This window comes from Oryzias latipes, chromosome 24, assembly GCF_002234675.1.
Source record: "Oryzias latipes chromosome 24, ASM223467v1".
Classification (NCBI taxonomy): domain Eukaryota; kingdom Metazoa; phylum Chordata; class Actinopteri; order Beloniformes; family Adrianichthyidae; genus Oryzias; species Oryzias latipes.
The window spans coordinates 8,234,033-8,252,475 of NC_019882.2; the positions used below are offsets into that span (position 1 = coordinate 8,234,033).

General features: G+C 38.8%; 1 protein-coding gene across 7 annotated transcripts in view; it reads right to left on the reverse strand.

Moving 5' to 3' along the window:
* sash1 (SAM and SH3 domain containing 1) overlaps positions 1 to 18,443 on the reverse strand; it is a 167,949-nt gene that overhangs the window by 35,301 nt on the left and 114,205 nt on the right. For 5 of the 7 annotated variants that reach the window (XM_020714610.2, XM_020714609.2, XM_020714608.2 and 2 more), the window contains exon 2: positions 7,455 to 7,583. In XM_020714610.2, coding sequence (XP_020570269.1) covers positions 7,455 to 7,583 — 129 coding nt within the window. Of the gene's footprint in view, positions 1 to 7,454; positions 7,584 to 16,198; positions 16,793 to 18,443 lie in introns of those variants that run through there. The other 2 variants (XM_023953249.1, XM_023953248.1) reach the window with 1 other exon arrangement.

The window sequence follows — 18,443 nt, forward strand, 5'->3', positions numbered from 1 at the left end:
AAACCAAAAGTTTACTTTTTGTCACAAATTGAAAACAACGCATGATGAAAAGGGTTTACAATCACGCAAAGCCTAAAATGCTGAATGTACCTCTTGCTGAGATATTCATTGGGATAAACAAGCTCCAAAGACATTGCCTGTGCATCTGGCACAAAAACAGCAGATCAATACATTTTGAAGGTTGGGGGGGGCAATAAAAAAGTAAATATTGGATCCAACATCCCAGAGGGGGTACACTATCCTTTATATGAACTTAGCAGCAACGTCTTGTGATACTGCCCTACTTACAACCAAACTGGTATGTGAACGTGCATGTTTTTTTTTTCCCCCTTCAGAGGGCCGCACTGGTTTGTGGACAAACTCGTCAGTGTGTGTGTGCATGCAGCTGATGGAAAGGCCTGATTCCTGATTGCTTAAGCATGACGGAATTAAGGGGGGAAAGAAAGACTAAACGAAAGACTCGAGTAATGAGGATCACAGTCAGCAAGCAGGGAACCTACCATCCACAATGACCTCACTTTATTCCCCTAATGTTTTCTTGAATCACAAATAATTAATTAAACTTGTTAATTTACAAGCTAAACCCAAACTAGCTTGTAAATTAACCCACAAACCATAGCAAAGATCAGCTTTCTTGCACTAGATAATGCTTAAGAAATGAACCACAGCTTAAATGCTCCATTGCATGTTGCTGTGTAGAACTTCATATTTTCAAATGACGTCAAGCTGTTGCAAATGTTGTTCCTCCCACAGTTTTTGCCAACTTCTGAGGCAGAAGTAGGTGGATACGCAGCAGGAGCTGAGGGCTGAAACAGTGGAGGATGTCCAGCTGGCATTGCTAGATCTTCAGGGTGGGCGGGTGTGAAGTTACGAGGTTAGTCTGAGAATGTGGAGGAACGAACCGAAAGAACAACTTAGGTGGAGATCTGAAAAGACGTTAGCAGCTGAACCAGGAAAGCGTACCTGCAGAACCAGTCAAAGAAAACTCCATCCACACCCTTTTACTCACTTATCTAAAAAAAATATCACAATTGTCTTGATTAATGTATGCTGGCACTAAACAGGTTAGCACGCCAAATCGCAGCTGATGCAAGAGGGTTGAGAGGTTGAGAAAACGACCAACCAGATTTGTACCTAATTTCAAACCTGGAATAAGTCATTATTTGAAAAAACATAAAATAATATAATTTGGTTTAAATCATCAAACTGAAAAGGTTTTGGGCTGCAGTTATAATAACATTTACATTATATTTAATAAAAAAAATAGTAAAAACATAAAAAATGATACTTTAAAATATTCCCTAACAAATGGAAACTAACTAGTTAAACAAATAATGCAGTGCTTTAAAAAAAGAATTATATATATATATATATATATATATATATATATTAAAGACTTAATGTGATTTATTTTAAAGGTGTCTATTCAGCCTTACACTCAAGCTAATATGTAAAAATAAAATGTAATTTAGAATGAGTTTTTGCAAATGTCTTGTCTGTTTTAACCAAATGTTGAAAACACATTTTTTGGCAAAGATCATCATTAGATCCTATACAGTTCGTTCTGAATTGAGATTATGTTTTATTAAAATAAGAAGTTTGTTTGTCAACACAAAAGTGTGAGAAAAACCATGCATAATTCCTTTTTTTTTTTTAATACTTGCGACCCCTATAAATGCATGTTCGGCTCATCAACAAAAAGTCCATCAAATTGAATAGTTTTTGAGGTTTTATTTAATGCACTTTTAGATCCATCTAGTGGCTTTAACCAGAAACATGAATAAAAACCTTTTGTTTTATTAGAGAATCATTATATTTAACACAAGACACCCAAACTAATTTAGCTTTTTTTCAATAATAAACCGATTCTGCAGCCAGTGACTCAGCCCCCCCCCCCCCGACAAATGATTTGGATTCAACTACAGTCATAAATGCAGCTGCAGGAAGAAAATTCCTCAGCTGAACTGGTTTGTTTGTTCTCAATACTAAAAATGTTGCAATTTCCCTAATTTAAAACATAAGTAATGTTTTGAAAAATTTTAATAAAACAAACACATTCATCCAATCAAATGGAACCACTTTCAGTGTTTAGGATGTTGTACTAACACATCATGTTATACGACGGACGATCGCATGTGAAAGGGCCTTAGTATATATTGTGCTTCTTCATCTTGCCAGAATTCTTGTAAAATAAAACTCGTAAAAAGAAGAATATATAAAAGTCTTCTCTTTTATAGACTGCTTTTTAGAAACAAACAAAAATAACTTATTAAACAAAGACTACACTTTGGAGTCCTAAAGGAAACTATCAACACATTCAAAGCCTTTATCCTCTTCTCAGAAATATCCCAGTGAACAATATAACACTCCTCGGCCTTGAAAGCTGATTGTTGCTTTGGCATTTCCTGATATATACCACACTTATTAAAAATTCCAGTGACAGAGCCACAAGTGCAACACTTGGAAAAAAAAAAAAAAGAAACACAACAACTGCATAATACATCTGCAAATATAAAGTACCACGTGACGCCCTCAAGAGTTATGCCAACAAGAGAGCGGAGCCAAAATCCTCTGTAAGTGATCTAACAGCAACACCGGCAGCTGTCTGAACAGGCTGATCCAAGCGAGACTTCAGTAAAAGACAAATAAACAAAAGAGCAAAAATATGCTCCTCTTCAGTGTTTTTATCCTGCCAAACCAACTACCCAGATTGATGAATGAAGTCGACATACGTATTTACACCATTAATTTCCTTGTGTCAAAGCAAATCAGGCCTGTGCTTGACCCCCGAACTGTCAAACTGCTCTGCTACTAAATAATTGTAAAACATTTTTTGAGGCTGCTAGATTAATTTCACACAAGAAGGGGCACGGCAGCTTTTCATTATAGGCATCAAAAAACCTCATCTTTGAGTCATGCTTCAGTTAGAAAAATAATAACACAAACTAGGGAACTACTTGCTTACACACTCCAACTAATATTTCTCTACTCTGATGCTACATTCACACCGGCCTCACATCCAATGATAAGTTTATGTTAACGTGCGTATATTTGTGTTTCGGGCTTTCATGTTTAAAATTCTCATGTAGCTCCGCAAGTTTTTAAGTCAGTTTTCGGGCTCTACGTACAAAACGGCACTGAACATACATTGAAAGTCAAGCCTTGTATATTGTGCTCCGGTCAAAATTAACCCATTTTCTAGAGCAAAAATGGGTCAATTTTGACCCAAACACAATATAAGGGTAGAACCCCTTGAAGTTTGACCAATCAGGGACTTGGATTGGGTAGCATCCTTTTCAAAAAACAGAAGTACCAAAAATGTGAAAATTGATAATTAATAAAAGTGGTTTGCGTCTGAGTGGAATTACACATCACATGCAGAATGTGCACGTAGCGTTATACAATGAGATCCCATATCGCACCTTTACTAATAAGGGGTATAATTCAATGAAATACAATACTTAAAATTTTGGCTCTTTCTCCATGTTCTCCATCCCTGGAGCTTCTGCAGCGATGCACGACTAGCCGTTGATGTGAATAACCATGTACAGTCAAGAGACAGAAACACCACCTAGTGAACACCCAGGGGATCCTGCATCTGGCCCGTATGTCATGTTTTGACATGTTTTCCTCCTGAACAGAGCCTACACTTGCACTGACACTGAACAGAGTGACACAGCGGCTGCTTGCACAGATGATTTAAGGAGTCGCTCCAGCTTCCTTGGCAAAGAACAAAAGACGACTAGCAGAAACAAAGAGGACAGTTCGAAACATACTTTTTTAGATGGGAGGCTTCATTGTTTAAAGGTGTACAGTAATCTTTTACTTTTTTTAAAGAGAATAAACAAAGATAAATGACTAAACAACTGTAATCTAATCTATAAAGATTTCAATGAAAGATATTCTGACGAATAAGATTAAACTGTCTAAACATTTAAGTTTTGGGCAGAAAGGTTGTTTTTCCTCTTTGGCCTGATCTCTCAATGACCTTTCACTTGGAACAAAACATATTTTAGAACTGCTGATTTCTCATTTTTCCTGCTTCCAGCATTTCCTGTCTCCTGTAGCAATAGGCCTCACATCATCAAATCTGCCTGTCAGTGAGAGCCATCCGAACTGCTGCCTCTGCGGGAGGAGGCAGAGCGTGCCCACGCAGAAAGCAGGTTCATCAATTATCAAAAAGAGCATTTGCTGGGCATGTCCAAAGTCCGACCCATTGGGCCCATGTTTAGATTTCCAGGTTCTTGTCATAACATCAAAAACATGCGGCTCCCAGCAAAAAAACAAAAAAAAAGCCTGAGTAGGATTTCTTGATTGTGGTTGGCCAAATTACGCTTAAGGCATTGTAAACCTGTGACAACACTATTGTGTGACCGTTTTGTGGTGCTCTCTAACTGTAAATAAAAAAAAAAAAGGTGACAGTGAGGGTTACCGCCTCCAGGACAAGTGGAAACAGTGTAACACTCTCAAACAGTGTTACCCCATCAAATCTGTCCCTCTTTACACAAAGTTTGAACACCCCTGGGTTAAAGGAATAAAGAAGCACAAACAGAAAGCAAAAGGTTTTTGTATAAAAAAACTGGACCCAGACCAGCTTAAGTCGTAGGTTCAGACATGTTTTGAGAACTGAAACCTCATGTAAAGATCCTCTTCTGTCATTAAAATGAGACTGTGGTTAAATTGCAGGCACAGGGACTTTCTTCTGGGAATTTGTTGCTATTCTGTCCAAGAAGAAATCTTTCAAGAAAGTGAAAGTTGAAGATGATTTTACTGAAAATCTGTTGAAAAGCTTAACATGACAAAGAGCAGCTCGTGACAGTCAATGATCAATCAAACTGATTAGCAACAATATAGTATCGTATTTTTCGGACTATATTATTTAACAAAATAAAGGAACTAGAACAGACATGAAAATATTCATGCTTAGCTTCATGAAACATCAAAGAAATCTAGTATCGTAGCCCAACATATGAGCAATTATTACGGTAATCAGCAAGAAGAAGATGCAAACACGTCCACTTAACTCTTTAGATCACTTCAGATCAGTAAATCTGTTGAATACTTCATCCTTTGTGCTAATTTGGAATAATTCCGACAGGGCCGATGCTTCTTCTTCTGCATTGCTGTTAGCAGCAAATACTGATACACACGCCTACAGTGCCCTCCAGTGATTGTTGCCATTTATTTATTACACACAAGTCGCACTTGAGTATGTGCAAAACTATGCAAAAAAAAACATATACCAGTACTCCAAAAATGTGTTAATCTTTTCAAGTTCAATGGTGTCAATTTATTATGAAGAAAATCTGTACGACGTCAGTCCTCAGGTCTTGACTTTGACTTAGCCCTTCAACAATCAGTCATTCTTTTTTGTTAGCCAATGTGAACTGTCAAGGCCACGTATTTGCCTCTGAACAACTGCTATCTATTTCAACTTAAGTCCTTTGGCTAGAAAGGACACCCCAACCAACATTGTTCCAGAGGTTCTATAGTTTACTCAGACCCAGACTCTCAATTTCACTCTCATATCATATGATGTGGAAGGATTTCGGATGATTTTTTTTGTGCAATCTGTTTTATTTTGAAAGGCGTTTGTGCAGGCCTTCTCAAATGTATGCACCTGTGACTTGCTTTATTGAGGGAGTAATATGTCTTCTGATAAAGATAAGATGCAGACGTCCTTCACTGGTTAATCACTCTCTAGAAAAAATAAAAACTCACTGAATTTTAGGGATTTTACTCCATTAGCAGCCTTCAATGGTGGACAGGGAGGACAGGCAATGGTGAGGGGATGTGGAGGCGGTGCTTACTCCGTGCCAACAGTCCCACCCACAACTTAAAGGGAAACTTCCAATGAACTACTGCTGCTCTACAGAAACTATGTCCTAAAAGATGACAGGTTCTTAGATTTGGGCTAAAAACGACATTATCATAATAAAAGACCACAGGGAACTCTTTTAGAATAACTCAATAGATGATTGGAGATAGGAAATCTGTGAAGTCTGAATTCTTCCTTGTAGGAGTTAAATACTTATTTCAGCACCTATGTACAAATGTATTCTTAAAAAAACCCGACAAATGCAGTTTCCTAGATTCTTTGTTGAAGCAAATCTAGGATTACCATTACAAAGCCCTCAGCTCATTTGGTAGTGTAACAGACAGAATCTGTGACTGGCAAATCCCTTTTTGATGCATGGTGCGTCTTAATTGTGTGCTTTTTGTTTTTAACTTTAGCTAAAAACTCTTTATTTAAAACATGAAGGGATGTAGGAAATCCAAAGATGTCTGTGCAGCAAGGGAGTGCAAGAGTTGTATCAATTGAAGCTTTTTTAATATGCCAATAGATTTTATTATGTGTAAAATAAAGTAAACATTAATAATATATTTGGTCTAAGCAATTTCCCAAACAACAGTAAGAGAATACGCATGTATTATGTAAATAAATGAGTGCAAATTGATTCCCTGCTCAGTTCCAAGACTCTGTTATTTTTACCGTTGCAAAGTTTTTGAGCAAAACTGACAAAAAGAAACTTGGTTTTCGAACATTTTTTCTGAAAAGCAACCAGGAAAAAAAATGTTTTTTTACCTTTACATTCCCCAAAAGCAGTTGCAAAAATAATTTCAGGAGATCAGAGCATAAAAATAAAAGGCAAAGTTCAATCTATACAGTGTGGGTTGTATTTTTGATAGTTTTCAGTAAGGTGTTTTCTGACCCCCTCCGTCATGCTTTTTTGTCTTCTTTTCTTCTATGTTTTCCTGCCAAAACTTTGGAGAGCGCCAGGACAGCTGCAGGGCTTCTCCGGTCTTCCCCTCTTTTTTCCTCAGCTCAGTCTTCTCCTCCTCCTCCTGCTGCTCCAGGTTCACCTCCTACTCAGCTCTTTTTCTCCACACAGGCCAAAAACTGCCATGGATGTTTTCTTTCAGCCCATTTTTCTGTCCCCAAGAGGAACTGTCGCTCAACTAATACATACCTGCACGGAATACTTAAAACAAATGATCTCAGAGGTCAAACTAAACTTCTCAGCAACTCCTAATTACAGCTTTCTCAAATAATGCACAGACAGCCATACTTTTCAACCTAACCAAATCCAAATGTGTTATTTTAAGACATCTTAAACAAAAAAGTCATTGGTAATCACAGCATTCGGTTCCATATGTTGTTTTTAAGAGCGGTTGGCTCGAGTCCCTCACAGCAGCAGCATTCTAACATGCATTTCCATGCAGCCTGGCAACAAGAGCGCTGCCCCACTACCCTATATCTTAGTGAAAAGGAGCCCCCAACCCCCCTTAACAGATCTCCAGACCACCACAGCAGACGCATCTATACATCTAGCACTCCCACGCTGCAGCACACATTCATGTTCCAAGAGGTTTTGTTTTAGGTTTAAGAGATAAAAACAACCTGAAATAGTTTTTTCTACAATTGTTCAAAATCAAAAAAGCATGAATTTTACCATGTCGAGCTCCTGGGAGACTCTGCGCTTCCGAAGCTCCTCCATGCGGTCGCTCACGTCACTGAAGCAGGTGTTGTAGTACTCTGAGTACTCCTGAGCAAGGTCATCTATGTTGCCCAGAGAACCATCCTGCAAAAAGGAAGAGAGGGGATAGTTCAACCCAAGAACAATGAAAACACAGAAACAATCAATTCAATATGATGTAAAACAAAACTGAATAGAAGAAAATAAATGTAAGATAGAGATAACAATGAAACCAGTCAGCTAAAAGCATTTTTGAATAAAAGTATCTTTAGTTGACTTTAAAAAAATGGACAGTGTCGGGCACACGAAGGGACAGAGGGAAGGCATTCCAGTGGACCGACTGGTCAGTGAAAACTAAGTTTAATATAAGAAAAAAAAAGGGTAATTATTTTTTGAACACATTTATACCACTAGGGAACAATTAAAAAGTTAAATAATATAGGAATAGCACCGTGCACCTTTTTAAAAACAACTGACAAAGCATTTGTAAATATGGGGAAAAAGTATTCTTTAGAGCTTTTAATCTAATAAATTAGTGAGGTAACCTGAATGTGCAAAAATGCGGAAAATCTTCTGCTCCAATTTGAAGCAGAAACATCTAAAAAAATAAAAATAAGAAAAAAAACAACAGGACCCGAGCTACATTTTCTACTTGCTTACTCATTCTTATCAGTTCTCACTCAGTATCTAGAGCCATCCAAGGTTTCTTTCTGCGTTGTGTCTTCACTGAAGCTCAATTCAAGGATGCCCTTTACCCCCTCCGATGCTCGCCAAGCTCTGAACCAAACACATTTTTTCCTGCGAGCTATGGTTTAGATCCAAAACAGTTCCTCCCGGTGTGGGAAGGATGTGTTGAAGGTTGAGGGAGGAAGCCATTCTCTAAACAGAGAGGATCTTAGCTAAAATAAATAAACACAACTCAATACACTGAAAGGGAATGGGGCTGTTACATTGGTGGTGATATTATAGAACCACTCAGATCGAAAGTTGTGTGTTTAACATGTTCTTTTGGCATTTTTCACATGATATTAAGCTTAAAGTTGCATTTCTGACTATTACTTTATTCAAATCACTGTGAACCAGGAGCAGACGTAAAAATGCAGTTGGAAAAAGCTTGTGACGTAGTGACAACAAAGGTGAATTTTCAATTAACTCCTGCCGCTCTACAGAAATCATGTCAAATTTTTTTTAGCCAAGACTGCATTATCATGATATAAAGACCGTTGAAAACATTATTAATATAGATCAAAACAGGAGGGACTGTCAATTATGTCGTCTTACAACATGTAACTTATTTTAGAAAAAGCATTTCTTAAACGCATTTAATTAATAATAATAAAAAAGGTTTGCAGGGACGCAAAGTAACAAAATTGAGAATGCTTTGCAGTTTCTAGCCTCGGTTAAAACAGCAGAGGTTGCCAACAACTGAATATTCATCAGTGTTGATCTAATCTGTGCCAGGCAGACAGCAAGAATTGAGTCACTTTGCAGGATCCAAACAGTCTCTCAGTCTTTCTTAACCGGACTCCCTATCTGAGTGCCAGGCTGCAAATGAAAGGTTCACTGTGAGTGATGCCACCCACCAACCCACCCACAGACACACAAACACACACACACGCGCACACACTCACAGCAAGACTAAATCACACAGGGGCATAAGGCCTTCCTCAGATATTTGGTGTCTAGTCAGGGAAAAGCTGCATTAGCATGCACACGCATGCAAGCAGGGCCTTTTGCAAAACATCAGACCAAAACAAACTGATGCACGGCGGCTGTAAACAACACAGCTGTGGTGTGAAGCAGCAGTTGTTAAATGTTTCATCGACCAAATAATCAATGTAAAAGAAACACTGTTTTTTCCCCCCCTCAACATATGGTTTAAGATGATCAGGAATGTCAGCGGGAACACCCCTGAGCAGATGCCTGACACTGACCAAAGCACTCGCTCATTACATAACTACTACAATGAACACAAAGCCACTGGCTGAAATAAAGCAGATCTATTCAAATGACCATAAAAAGCTATTATCTCTAAACAACAGATGAATATGATGAAAGTCCTAACTACTTTAGGATTTAAGCAAATAAATAAAGAATGCAAGCCCTATAAAGAGGTATGCTGGATGCAAACGTTTTAATTTGCCAACTTTAAAGAGGTATTCACAGGTATGAACCATTCCGACATTCCTCCATGAGCTCATAGACTTTCAGTACATCTGACTCTAACATGAAACATCCTCCTAAAAAGTGAAACTTCACATACTGTGGGGCTTTCATGAAGAGTAAAGCTGTCGGATCAGAAGCCAGAAAAGCAGACGGCTGGGATTTCTTTTTTATTTTTTGTAAACTGGGCGCAGAAGCAAAAATGAATGCAGGAAGGAGGATTTCGGGGCAGCTGTTAAGTAAAAGGAGAATCAAACATCTGCTGTTTGGAAACAGCAATCCCCCAAATTCAGATTCTTTCCCTGAGTGTTTCTTTCATATCATCCCACTTTAAAAAAAGGAAATGGGTAAAACCATTTATCCTAACTAGAGTCTTCTTTTACAGATGATAATATGAATTATTCTCAACAGATTATGGATATTTGAGAAAAGTCTTGGTTTAGGTGATGTAAGATATCCTCCACCCTGGGTGTGGAGGAGTCCAACTCCCTACATGACCTGAACAATGGTGACAGAAGGAACACCCACAGACGAATGTGCGACAAATTTGAAGTGCTTTACCAGATTTAGCTAAACATAATCTCAAATGAATGACATTTTAAACCACAATGTTACCCATCAAAAGATAAGAAAATACGGTTTTAAAATGTGTGGATACAAATGTTTAAAGTTCTGAAAATTTATATAAGGTTAACATGCATGACCAAGTGATCATACTTCCATATACATATTATATATTTATATAATTCTGACTCTGGTGTGAACCTGGTGGGATATCCATTTCCAAAGAGAATGGCAATGATCTTAAAGGATTCCTGTTTGTAAATCTTGTTCTAGTTGTAAATGTACAGCCTCCGAAGTGGATGTGCTCCTACTGTATATCCTTTCCCTGACTAATAAACATACACAGCTGCTTAAGATAAGAAAATTTCCTAAGAATTTCCTCCTTTGCACTAAATAGTGCCTCTAATGAGAAACCTTCTTTTTGATAGTCATTCTTGTTACAGATGCATTGAAATCACATCTAGCTGCTACTTTTGTTCATGGCCCACATCATCTCCACATCCAACCATTAGAAGAGGAAAAAAAAAGCTTTGGTAAGATTACATATTATAAATTTAACTTAACTTATAGAACTCAATTTACAAAAAAGGAGCTGGTGTTTGATTCTGCTCTTAAACAATTCGTAACTTTGCAGAGATCTATTTTAAATATCCTCTAAAACTAAGATTTGCGTCATTTATCTTATAAATACAACTAAAAGTCTAAATTCAAGTGAGGTACAAACATGAGTGACGCATGGAGAAGAAGCCGTCTTCAATCAGAAAGTCTTAAAATTCCCTTCATTCTTACAAATCCAGTGGTGTATATAAACAGCTCAATGGAAGAAAGAGGAAGAGTTTATGTTCAAACCTTTCAGTGACTGCAACTAATTCTAACAAATACAAGCAAGTCTCCATGGAGTCAACAGAAGAACACAGGATTGATTGATGTGACACAACAATCATAGTTTAGTTTATTTATTACAGAATTTTCTGTACTATAGGCACAGCAGATTATAAGGTGCACCGTAGGGTTGGCCGATGTCCCTTAAATTGGCAGTTGACGATTTTTGCAGTAAACCCTCGGGATGGACGATGATTTTTAATTTTTCGCTATTATATAATTATTATTTGCTATTTTACTTTATTACTTCATTTATTTTATTTCCCAACTAATGACTGATCCGCGATGATCCAGTATAAACTGAGGGAAGTGACTTTAACAAAAAATAAATAAATAAATAACAAACAAAAAAGAAAAGAAGTAGTCCGCTCCTGCACTTGATTAGTCAAGTGGACCGGTGGACCGAGCGACCGTGTCTCTGAGCAGAGCAGCCGGACTTTGTGTTTGAGGGGAAGGGAGGATGCTTTGTTACGTGTGCGCTATGTGTGGGAGACTTCAGACTGCCATCCGTCCCGCAGCTCTACGTGAACGAGCTACCGAACTCAGGAGAACCAGGTCTTCCAGTAAAAGTGTGTGTCCGGGCAGAGCTCAGTGTTTTCAAAGCAGAAATGCCGCTCAGTCCTTAGAAACCGTTCAAACAATCACGTGGATTTGTGGTTCCAGTGGTGTCCCGACAAAATAAAGGCTGATGTTATTCCCACATATTTATGTGCAGCCAAGCTGCAGATTGCGGCATTTCCTACATGGATTTTATGTTCATCAAAGGTTAAATGTTCTTAGTCCGTGTTAGCCTCTCCTAACCCTGGTTTCTTCCGGCTCCGTTCTTCAACAGACTAACTTGTTTATTTTTGAAATTATGTAAAATATGTATGAAATAAGAATATAAGAAAAGCTTATTTTTATCAGATTATGAGAATAATTTTTAATTAATTCTTTTGTCGAGGAGGGGCTAGGTCACACAGACGCAGAGCAGTAGTGCACTTGGCACAAGCATTGTCATAGGGGAGGCTCTGACTGTTCATTTTACTGTGGCAGGAACAATACCCGGTGGAGGGCGGAGTCATGTCAATGTGTTTGCGGTGAGATTGCTTTCACTTGTTACACAATCTCGGGACTGGAATGGCAGCTTCAAATTACCACTGGCTGGTTTTGTTGCATGGTTCAGAGATTGGGTGAAGAACAAAATGCTGATAAATGTCAAGTTTCGAGAAAAACTCTGCTTTTAACATAAAAAGAAATAAAAGCTATTTCCAGCCCAACAGCTCCAGCATCAAGAAAGAAATGAGTCCATAACATGCTACCCAATGACACAAGCCGCTCAGGCAGCAAACATCACACTATCCGTACAAATTTTTGCCCTACGTAATCCAGCAGCAGAAGGATAAACTGTATGACTTACATGGCTTTAACGTGTGAACATGAACAATCTTGTTACATTAAATGCTAAAAAGTTGCAGTGGAGTATTTAAGAGAAGACAAAAACAATCTCTGATAAAACAGCAACATCAGCCTCTCAAGAGGGACCGATGGAGGGCTGGTCATGGTAAGGCCAGAGGCCACGGCTCACTCCGTTTCAGACAGCTTCCTAAGGATATCCGCAGCCTGAGCAGAACCGCGCTCCGCTGTCCCAGCAGAGGAAGCCTGCCAGATCTGTATGTGACCTCAATAATTAGACTGGACAGGGAGGGTGGGGGGGCAAGTCCAAACGGGGAGAGTTGAAGTGGGCAACAGTGGACAATGGCAAGCATTTGCAGACCATGCAACATAATTGACAAAAGACATTTAATTGTTCTACACTTTAGCAGTAGAATGTGGACACATTAGCTGCAACCAGTTATTAAGTGTTACATGGGAGGAGACCTGCAGGGATCACATCATCAAACCATCTGCTCCTGAGACACAATCAATAACTGAATGACTAAAGCTGTACAACATTCTAATGTTGAAACTCAATCCGCTTCATCATCAGTCCTTTTGAAGGAGACACGCTCCCACCCACACTGAGGAAACACTACAAAATCCATAATGGCATGATCCAACATGGACTCCAAGCAAACAAAGGAAATGTTCTTATGTGGACAAAATGAGGTTGAGGATCCACTCTGATGAATATTGCATTTTTGCCGTTTTTAATGTGTTCTTGTGGCATTTTTCTCATGATGGATAAAGAAAATAAAGCCTAAACTACATTTCTGAGTATTTCTTTATTCAAATCATTGTGAATCAAGAGCAGACAGAAAAAACTTCTGCTTGAAAAAGGCCATATCTGTGATGTAGAAAACACGCTGGGTGGGCCAACAGCTCCCGCTCCGCTCCATTCCGATGCATTCACTTGCAGACAAATAGATCTTTGTTTTCCTCGTCCGAGTTGGTATGTGGCTTAAAACGGATGGACAGACAGATGACGGGAAGTGGGGCCGGGCTTACTCTGCGCCAACAGTCCAAAACCACAACTCAAAGGCAATTTTTTGATGAACTACTGCCCCTCTGCAGAAATCGTCATAGAATATGCCGAAGGGCTACAACGCTTTTAAAAATATATCAAGAGATGATCAGAGTGGGACTTTGAAAGGTGACTAACAGCTTAGGATAATTTAAAATGCATCCATTTTCTTTAATTTGGTTAAAATTCAATAACTAATAACTAAAAATAACTAAATGGAAAGAAGGAAAATCTTTCATTTCCCCAGTTTTACTGCTCCTCTATATATTTTTAAGGTTCATAATGAATGTGATAATTCATTCACTGAAAGATTTAGCCAGAATTTATAGCTCGGCATCAATTATTTACATTCATACTTGTGTTTGTTACATTGCTTTGCTTAAACCCCACCAAACATGCGATGGCAATGCAACCTTGTTTGCTTTAAATAGAACGGATTGGAAAGTTGTGTGTTGATGCTAATGTTAGCAACCCCTGTTTGCTTCGTTGCTCATCGTCGTCACATGTTGCGACGGCATCACGGTCAGGACGATGAAGAAGCATAAATCCAGTGAAACAGCACATATGGTCTCCAGCTGCCATAAACTTCTACCACAAATAGTGGCTTTCTTGGGCATTCTCATTAACACATTCTTCCCCCATTACTGAGCATTTTAATCCTCAGACACAGTGAGCACTTAGACACAAACTGACAATCCCTCGTACTTGGAGTTAAAATCTACTTTAATGCCATTAATCTAGAAAACACTGGAGTCTTTGTAGTCGACTAACTGTCCATCCACAGCCACTTAGATATTCAGATCTCATGATTGCCATGTGTACATACAACAGTGGATCTGAGGTTTGTTAGCCTGAGGGGGGCCAATCTGTAAAGGCATGAAGATCTGCTCTCACGTGTGGAGCGCCCAGACCAAACACACGCACAGCAATGATTCCAGAAAGGCAAACACGTTAAGACCAAACCCAAATATAAAGGGCATTCCCATGTAGACTCCCAAGCCAAACAAAAGCCATTCAAAGCTGAAGTGCAAGAGGTTATATATACCTCAGATCCACACTTCATTGTGACCCTACAATGTGTTTAAAGATGGAGATTGAGCAAATTGTTAGAATAAAGTTCAGCGTAAAGGGCAGTTTGTTCACTACATTATTTGGTATGACATTTAAACAATTGAAAAGACATTAATGTGTTAGTGCTGCAAAACTGAAGCAAAGACAACCACAAAAAATTAAGCTGGACAATGAGGAAAAAATAAATAAAATAAAAAGGTTAGTCTGAGAAAACAAGAAAAGTCACACTGTTACAACCCCAACCGGTGCACCAAAAACAGTGAGCAATATTGGAGCTAGACATTTTTGAGGCAGATGCCAGCTAAGACCAGGAAAACTAAGACGTCCATGGATATGTTTGCGAGTGGATGCATCGGAATGGAGTGGAGCAGTTTGCGGCCGACCGATTGCAGCACCTATGTCACACCTACAAGCTTTTTCTAACAGCATTTTTCGTCTGCTCCTGACTCACAAAACTTTGAATCAAAAAATACTCAGAAATGCAATTTTAGGCTCAATTTTCTTTAAACATGTCCTCCACCATGAGAAAAATCCTACAAAATCATGATAAAAACACAATTGTCATAGTAATAGAGAGACTAAGTCCTGAACAGACTTTATAAGATTTATATCTTCAGTTGAGGTGATTTTGTGAATAATTAAGAAATAATTTTTAATTTCAACAGCATATGTGTTTTCTTGGATGTCAATAAAAATACAGCCCTCCTCTACGTTTGACTATTTAATTAGTGAACATAATATAATAAACATTTTCTACTGGAGTTCAGATGGTTTAGAACATTAGATAAATTTTTGATTGCAGTTCAAGGGAGGGAAAGACAACAAAGACAAACACGGCCTTGCAGGCATTTGCCTTCAGAGTAATAAATCTGGATAAATTGCCTGGTTGAGAGCCAGGTCTCCCACCTAATGTCAGAGGGGCAGGACAACACCACACCCACAACCCAGCATCATCCTTGACACACACACAGAGACCTGCATTAACACAGTTCACATCCAAAGTGCCAGACCAAATCAGATTAACACCTCTGTTGCAACAGACTGGAAGTGACTCCAACACATCTGGTCAGCAGATCAATCAGACCTTAAGATTCAACCACACAACAAAGTTGTGTAGTGGAGGTGTGTTGCTATGACACATGGCATCCCTGGATAGAAATTCACTCATCCAAAGGATATTTAAAAAAAATGCTGTCAGTAACTGATACAGCAAAAGTAGGACCCTGACTTTGCAAAAGAAGAAAAAAAAAAAAGCAGGATAGAAGCTTTTGTAAAACACAAAAGATTGGATAAATAATTCAGCAGATTTGTGCGCACAGCTAACTAACAACTGTATTAAAGTTAATTCACCAGAGCAGAACCTCCAGCAAATGACTATAGTATAAATTCAGCAGTGATGAGCCAAATCTGCTCCAAACTTTAGGCAGATTGCGGAACGTTTCTACACAGTGCGCGCTCAGTTGCGCGCAGATCCACAAATCACAACCACTTTTAAGGATAGGAAGGGAGAAAAGGGGGGGGGGGGGGGGGTGTAATCCCATTTGAGTGTGATGTCAGCCTATGAACCCCCCCCCCTCCCAGAAAAAAAAAAACTTACCAGCATCCCTATGAAGTCCGTCCACAGTTGTGTAAAAGTGTCGGGCGCAGCTGCGCCTGACTGGGGCTCCACTGAGGGCACACCGGCTCCCTGATCACCTTCCATGATATTTGAATGTATAAATGTCAAAACCTGGATGTGTATATATGTTTACGAGACGCGCAATCAAGCCTGCTTTACTGAAGATTGTCGGTGAAACACCGGGGAAATGTCCCTCCGCTGTTATTTGGCAGAACTGAAAGTTTGGTGACCAAAGTGCGCCTCGACATTTTTATCCACCAAAAGTCCCAAACTAAGACTCCAAAACAATAAGAAACGGTGAAAGTTGGCCCGGCGTTTGTGCAGAAACGGTCTGAAAGCTTTAGAAGCGAGCTGGAGTGGATCCGTGGCGTGCTCCTGACTCCTCCACTGCGCGGCTACGTGCACCGCGTAAAGCCCACGGCGGCGCAACGCGCTTCCAAAGTCAACGAAAAAGTTTGCAAAGTTTCAGGGAATCGTCCAGATAGGTGAAGGAGAGCCGACTAAAGTCCCGAAACAAACGCGTTTTTCTGAAGAACAAGCCCGACGCACGCAGAGACCGACCACATACTGCGCCTCCCCCCTCCTCACTCACTCCTCCTCCTCCTCCTCCCAGCAACATTACAGCAGGAAGACAGAAAAGGGACAGACAGGGAAACACTCATTTGTCCATCAATCCGCTTACGAATTCATGAGTTATTTGTCTTCTGAACCTTAACCAAAAGAAAACTTGTTGATGTATCCACATTTGCCAATCAATGTCAAGACTTATCATCCAAAGTTTGATATGTGTATTGTTTCACCAACAGTGTCAGAAATGTTTTAAAATGATGATAATCATTTTATTGTTTGTTGACTTTTGTCTAAAATATGAGAAATATCTTATAATCATTGTTTTTGATTGCAATTCTACATTTTTTTCTGACATTAACTTGTATGCTTTCACAGATTAGTTACATTTTAGGATTTATGTGATCAAAAATATATTATCTAATGTAAACTTTCCATTTGTAATCGTTTAATTAGAACAGGGGACATCTGATTAATGCAAAAATACTGAATTGATTTGAAATATTTGAATATCATTTAAATCAATATTCAGAGAGCTTCCATATGTAATGGGGTTGAAAAATATGGTACCCACATCTAGAAATAATGATAAAAAAAGAAAACTAATGCCTGCATTTGAAAAAAAAAACATTTTTTTAAACTGGTAATTAAACATATCCCTAAATACTTGAAATATATGTAATACTAAAAAAATCTTTGTAAAAAAAAGCCAAAAGTTCAAGTCCAAATGGAGTCTGTTCTGGAGAGATGATTCATATTTTTCTGGTAGTTTAGTTTTATTTTCATTTAGATTGCTTGAATGAATACCATTTCCAAATCCAAACTTGTCACTTTTTTCCACATGACTATTACTTTTCTTTGGTTCTTGTAATGTCAACACAGGAATAAACAGCATTTGAAATAAGTTCACGTCATTTCAAAACTGCCAAAAGGCCAGGAATCCTCTAATCACATGCTGACAAGCTCTCCACAAAACCTGTCTCCAACCAGCTCTGAATGTGGACAAAGCCCATCCTGCACACAATGGTCTGAAAACAACAAAAGAACATGAAAAAATGTGTTTCGGGAGTGAAATTAATGCAATTTGCAACTATAAATCAAAAGCTATGATCAATAAAGAGCTAAAAATGTAGAAAATGTTGAAGAGTTCATTTAATTTTACTATAAAAAAAGCTATAACAACATGTCACAGATGCCATTGAAATGCAAGCAACATTAAGGATAATGTACAAGCATGAAATTGCACAGCTCCCCTGTCTGATCAGCCGTTTTGTTCGGCTCTGCCGAAGCTTCTCCTTTCTAATAAAGAAGTCCTGAAGCTGTCTGTCGCTCCCTGTGTGTTGTTGTTAAATGAACATTTTTCCCAGAGCGGCTGCAGCTGCCAGGTCTTATGACAGAAGCCAGCACGTCCAAGGATGGAGAAATGGAGTCCATCTAAAATGCTTTACCATTCCTCATTCGTCTGCTGTTGTTTCAGTCTGCACACGCAGTGAGCATTTAGAAGTACCTCAGGAAAAAGAGAAGAGTAAAAAATAGTGAGGTACAGGAACGTTTTGACCCCAAATTTTTTTCTACAGCCATGTCAAATGCATTCAGTTTCACAATACTGTTGCACCTGATGTGCAACAAGTGTGGAATACGAGGCCTTCTGTTAATT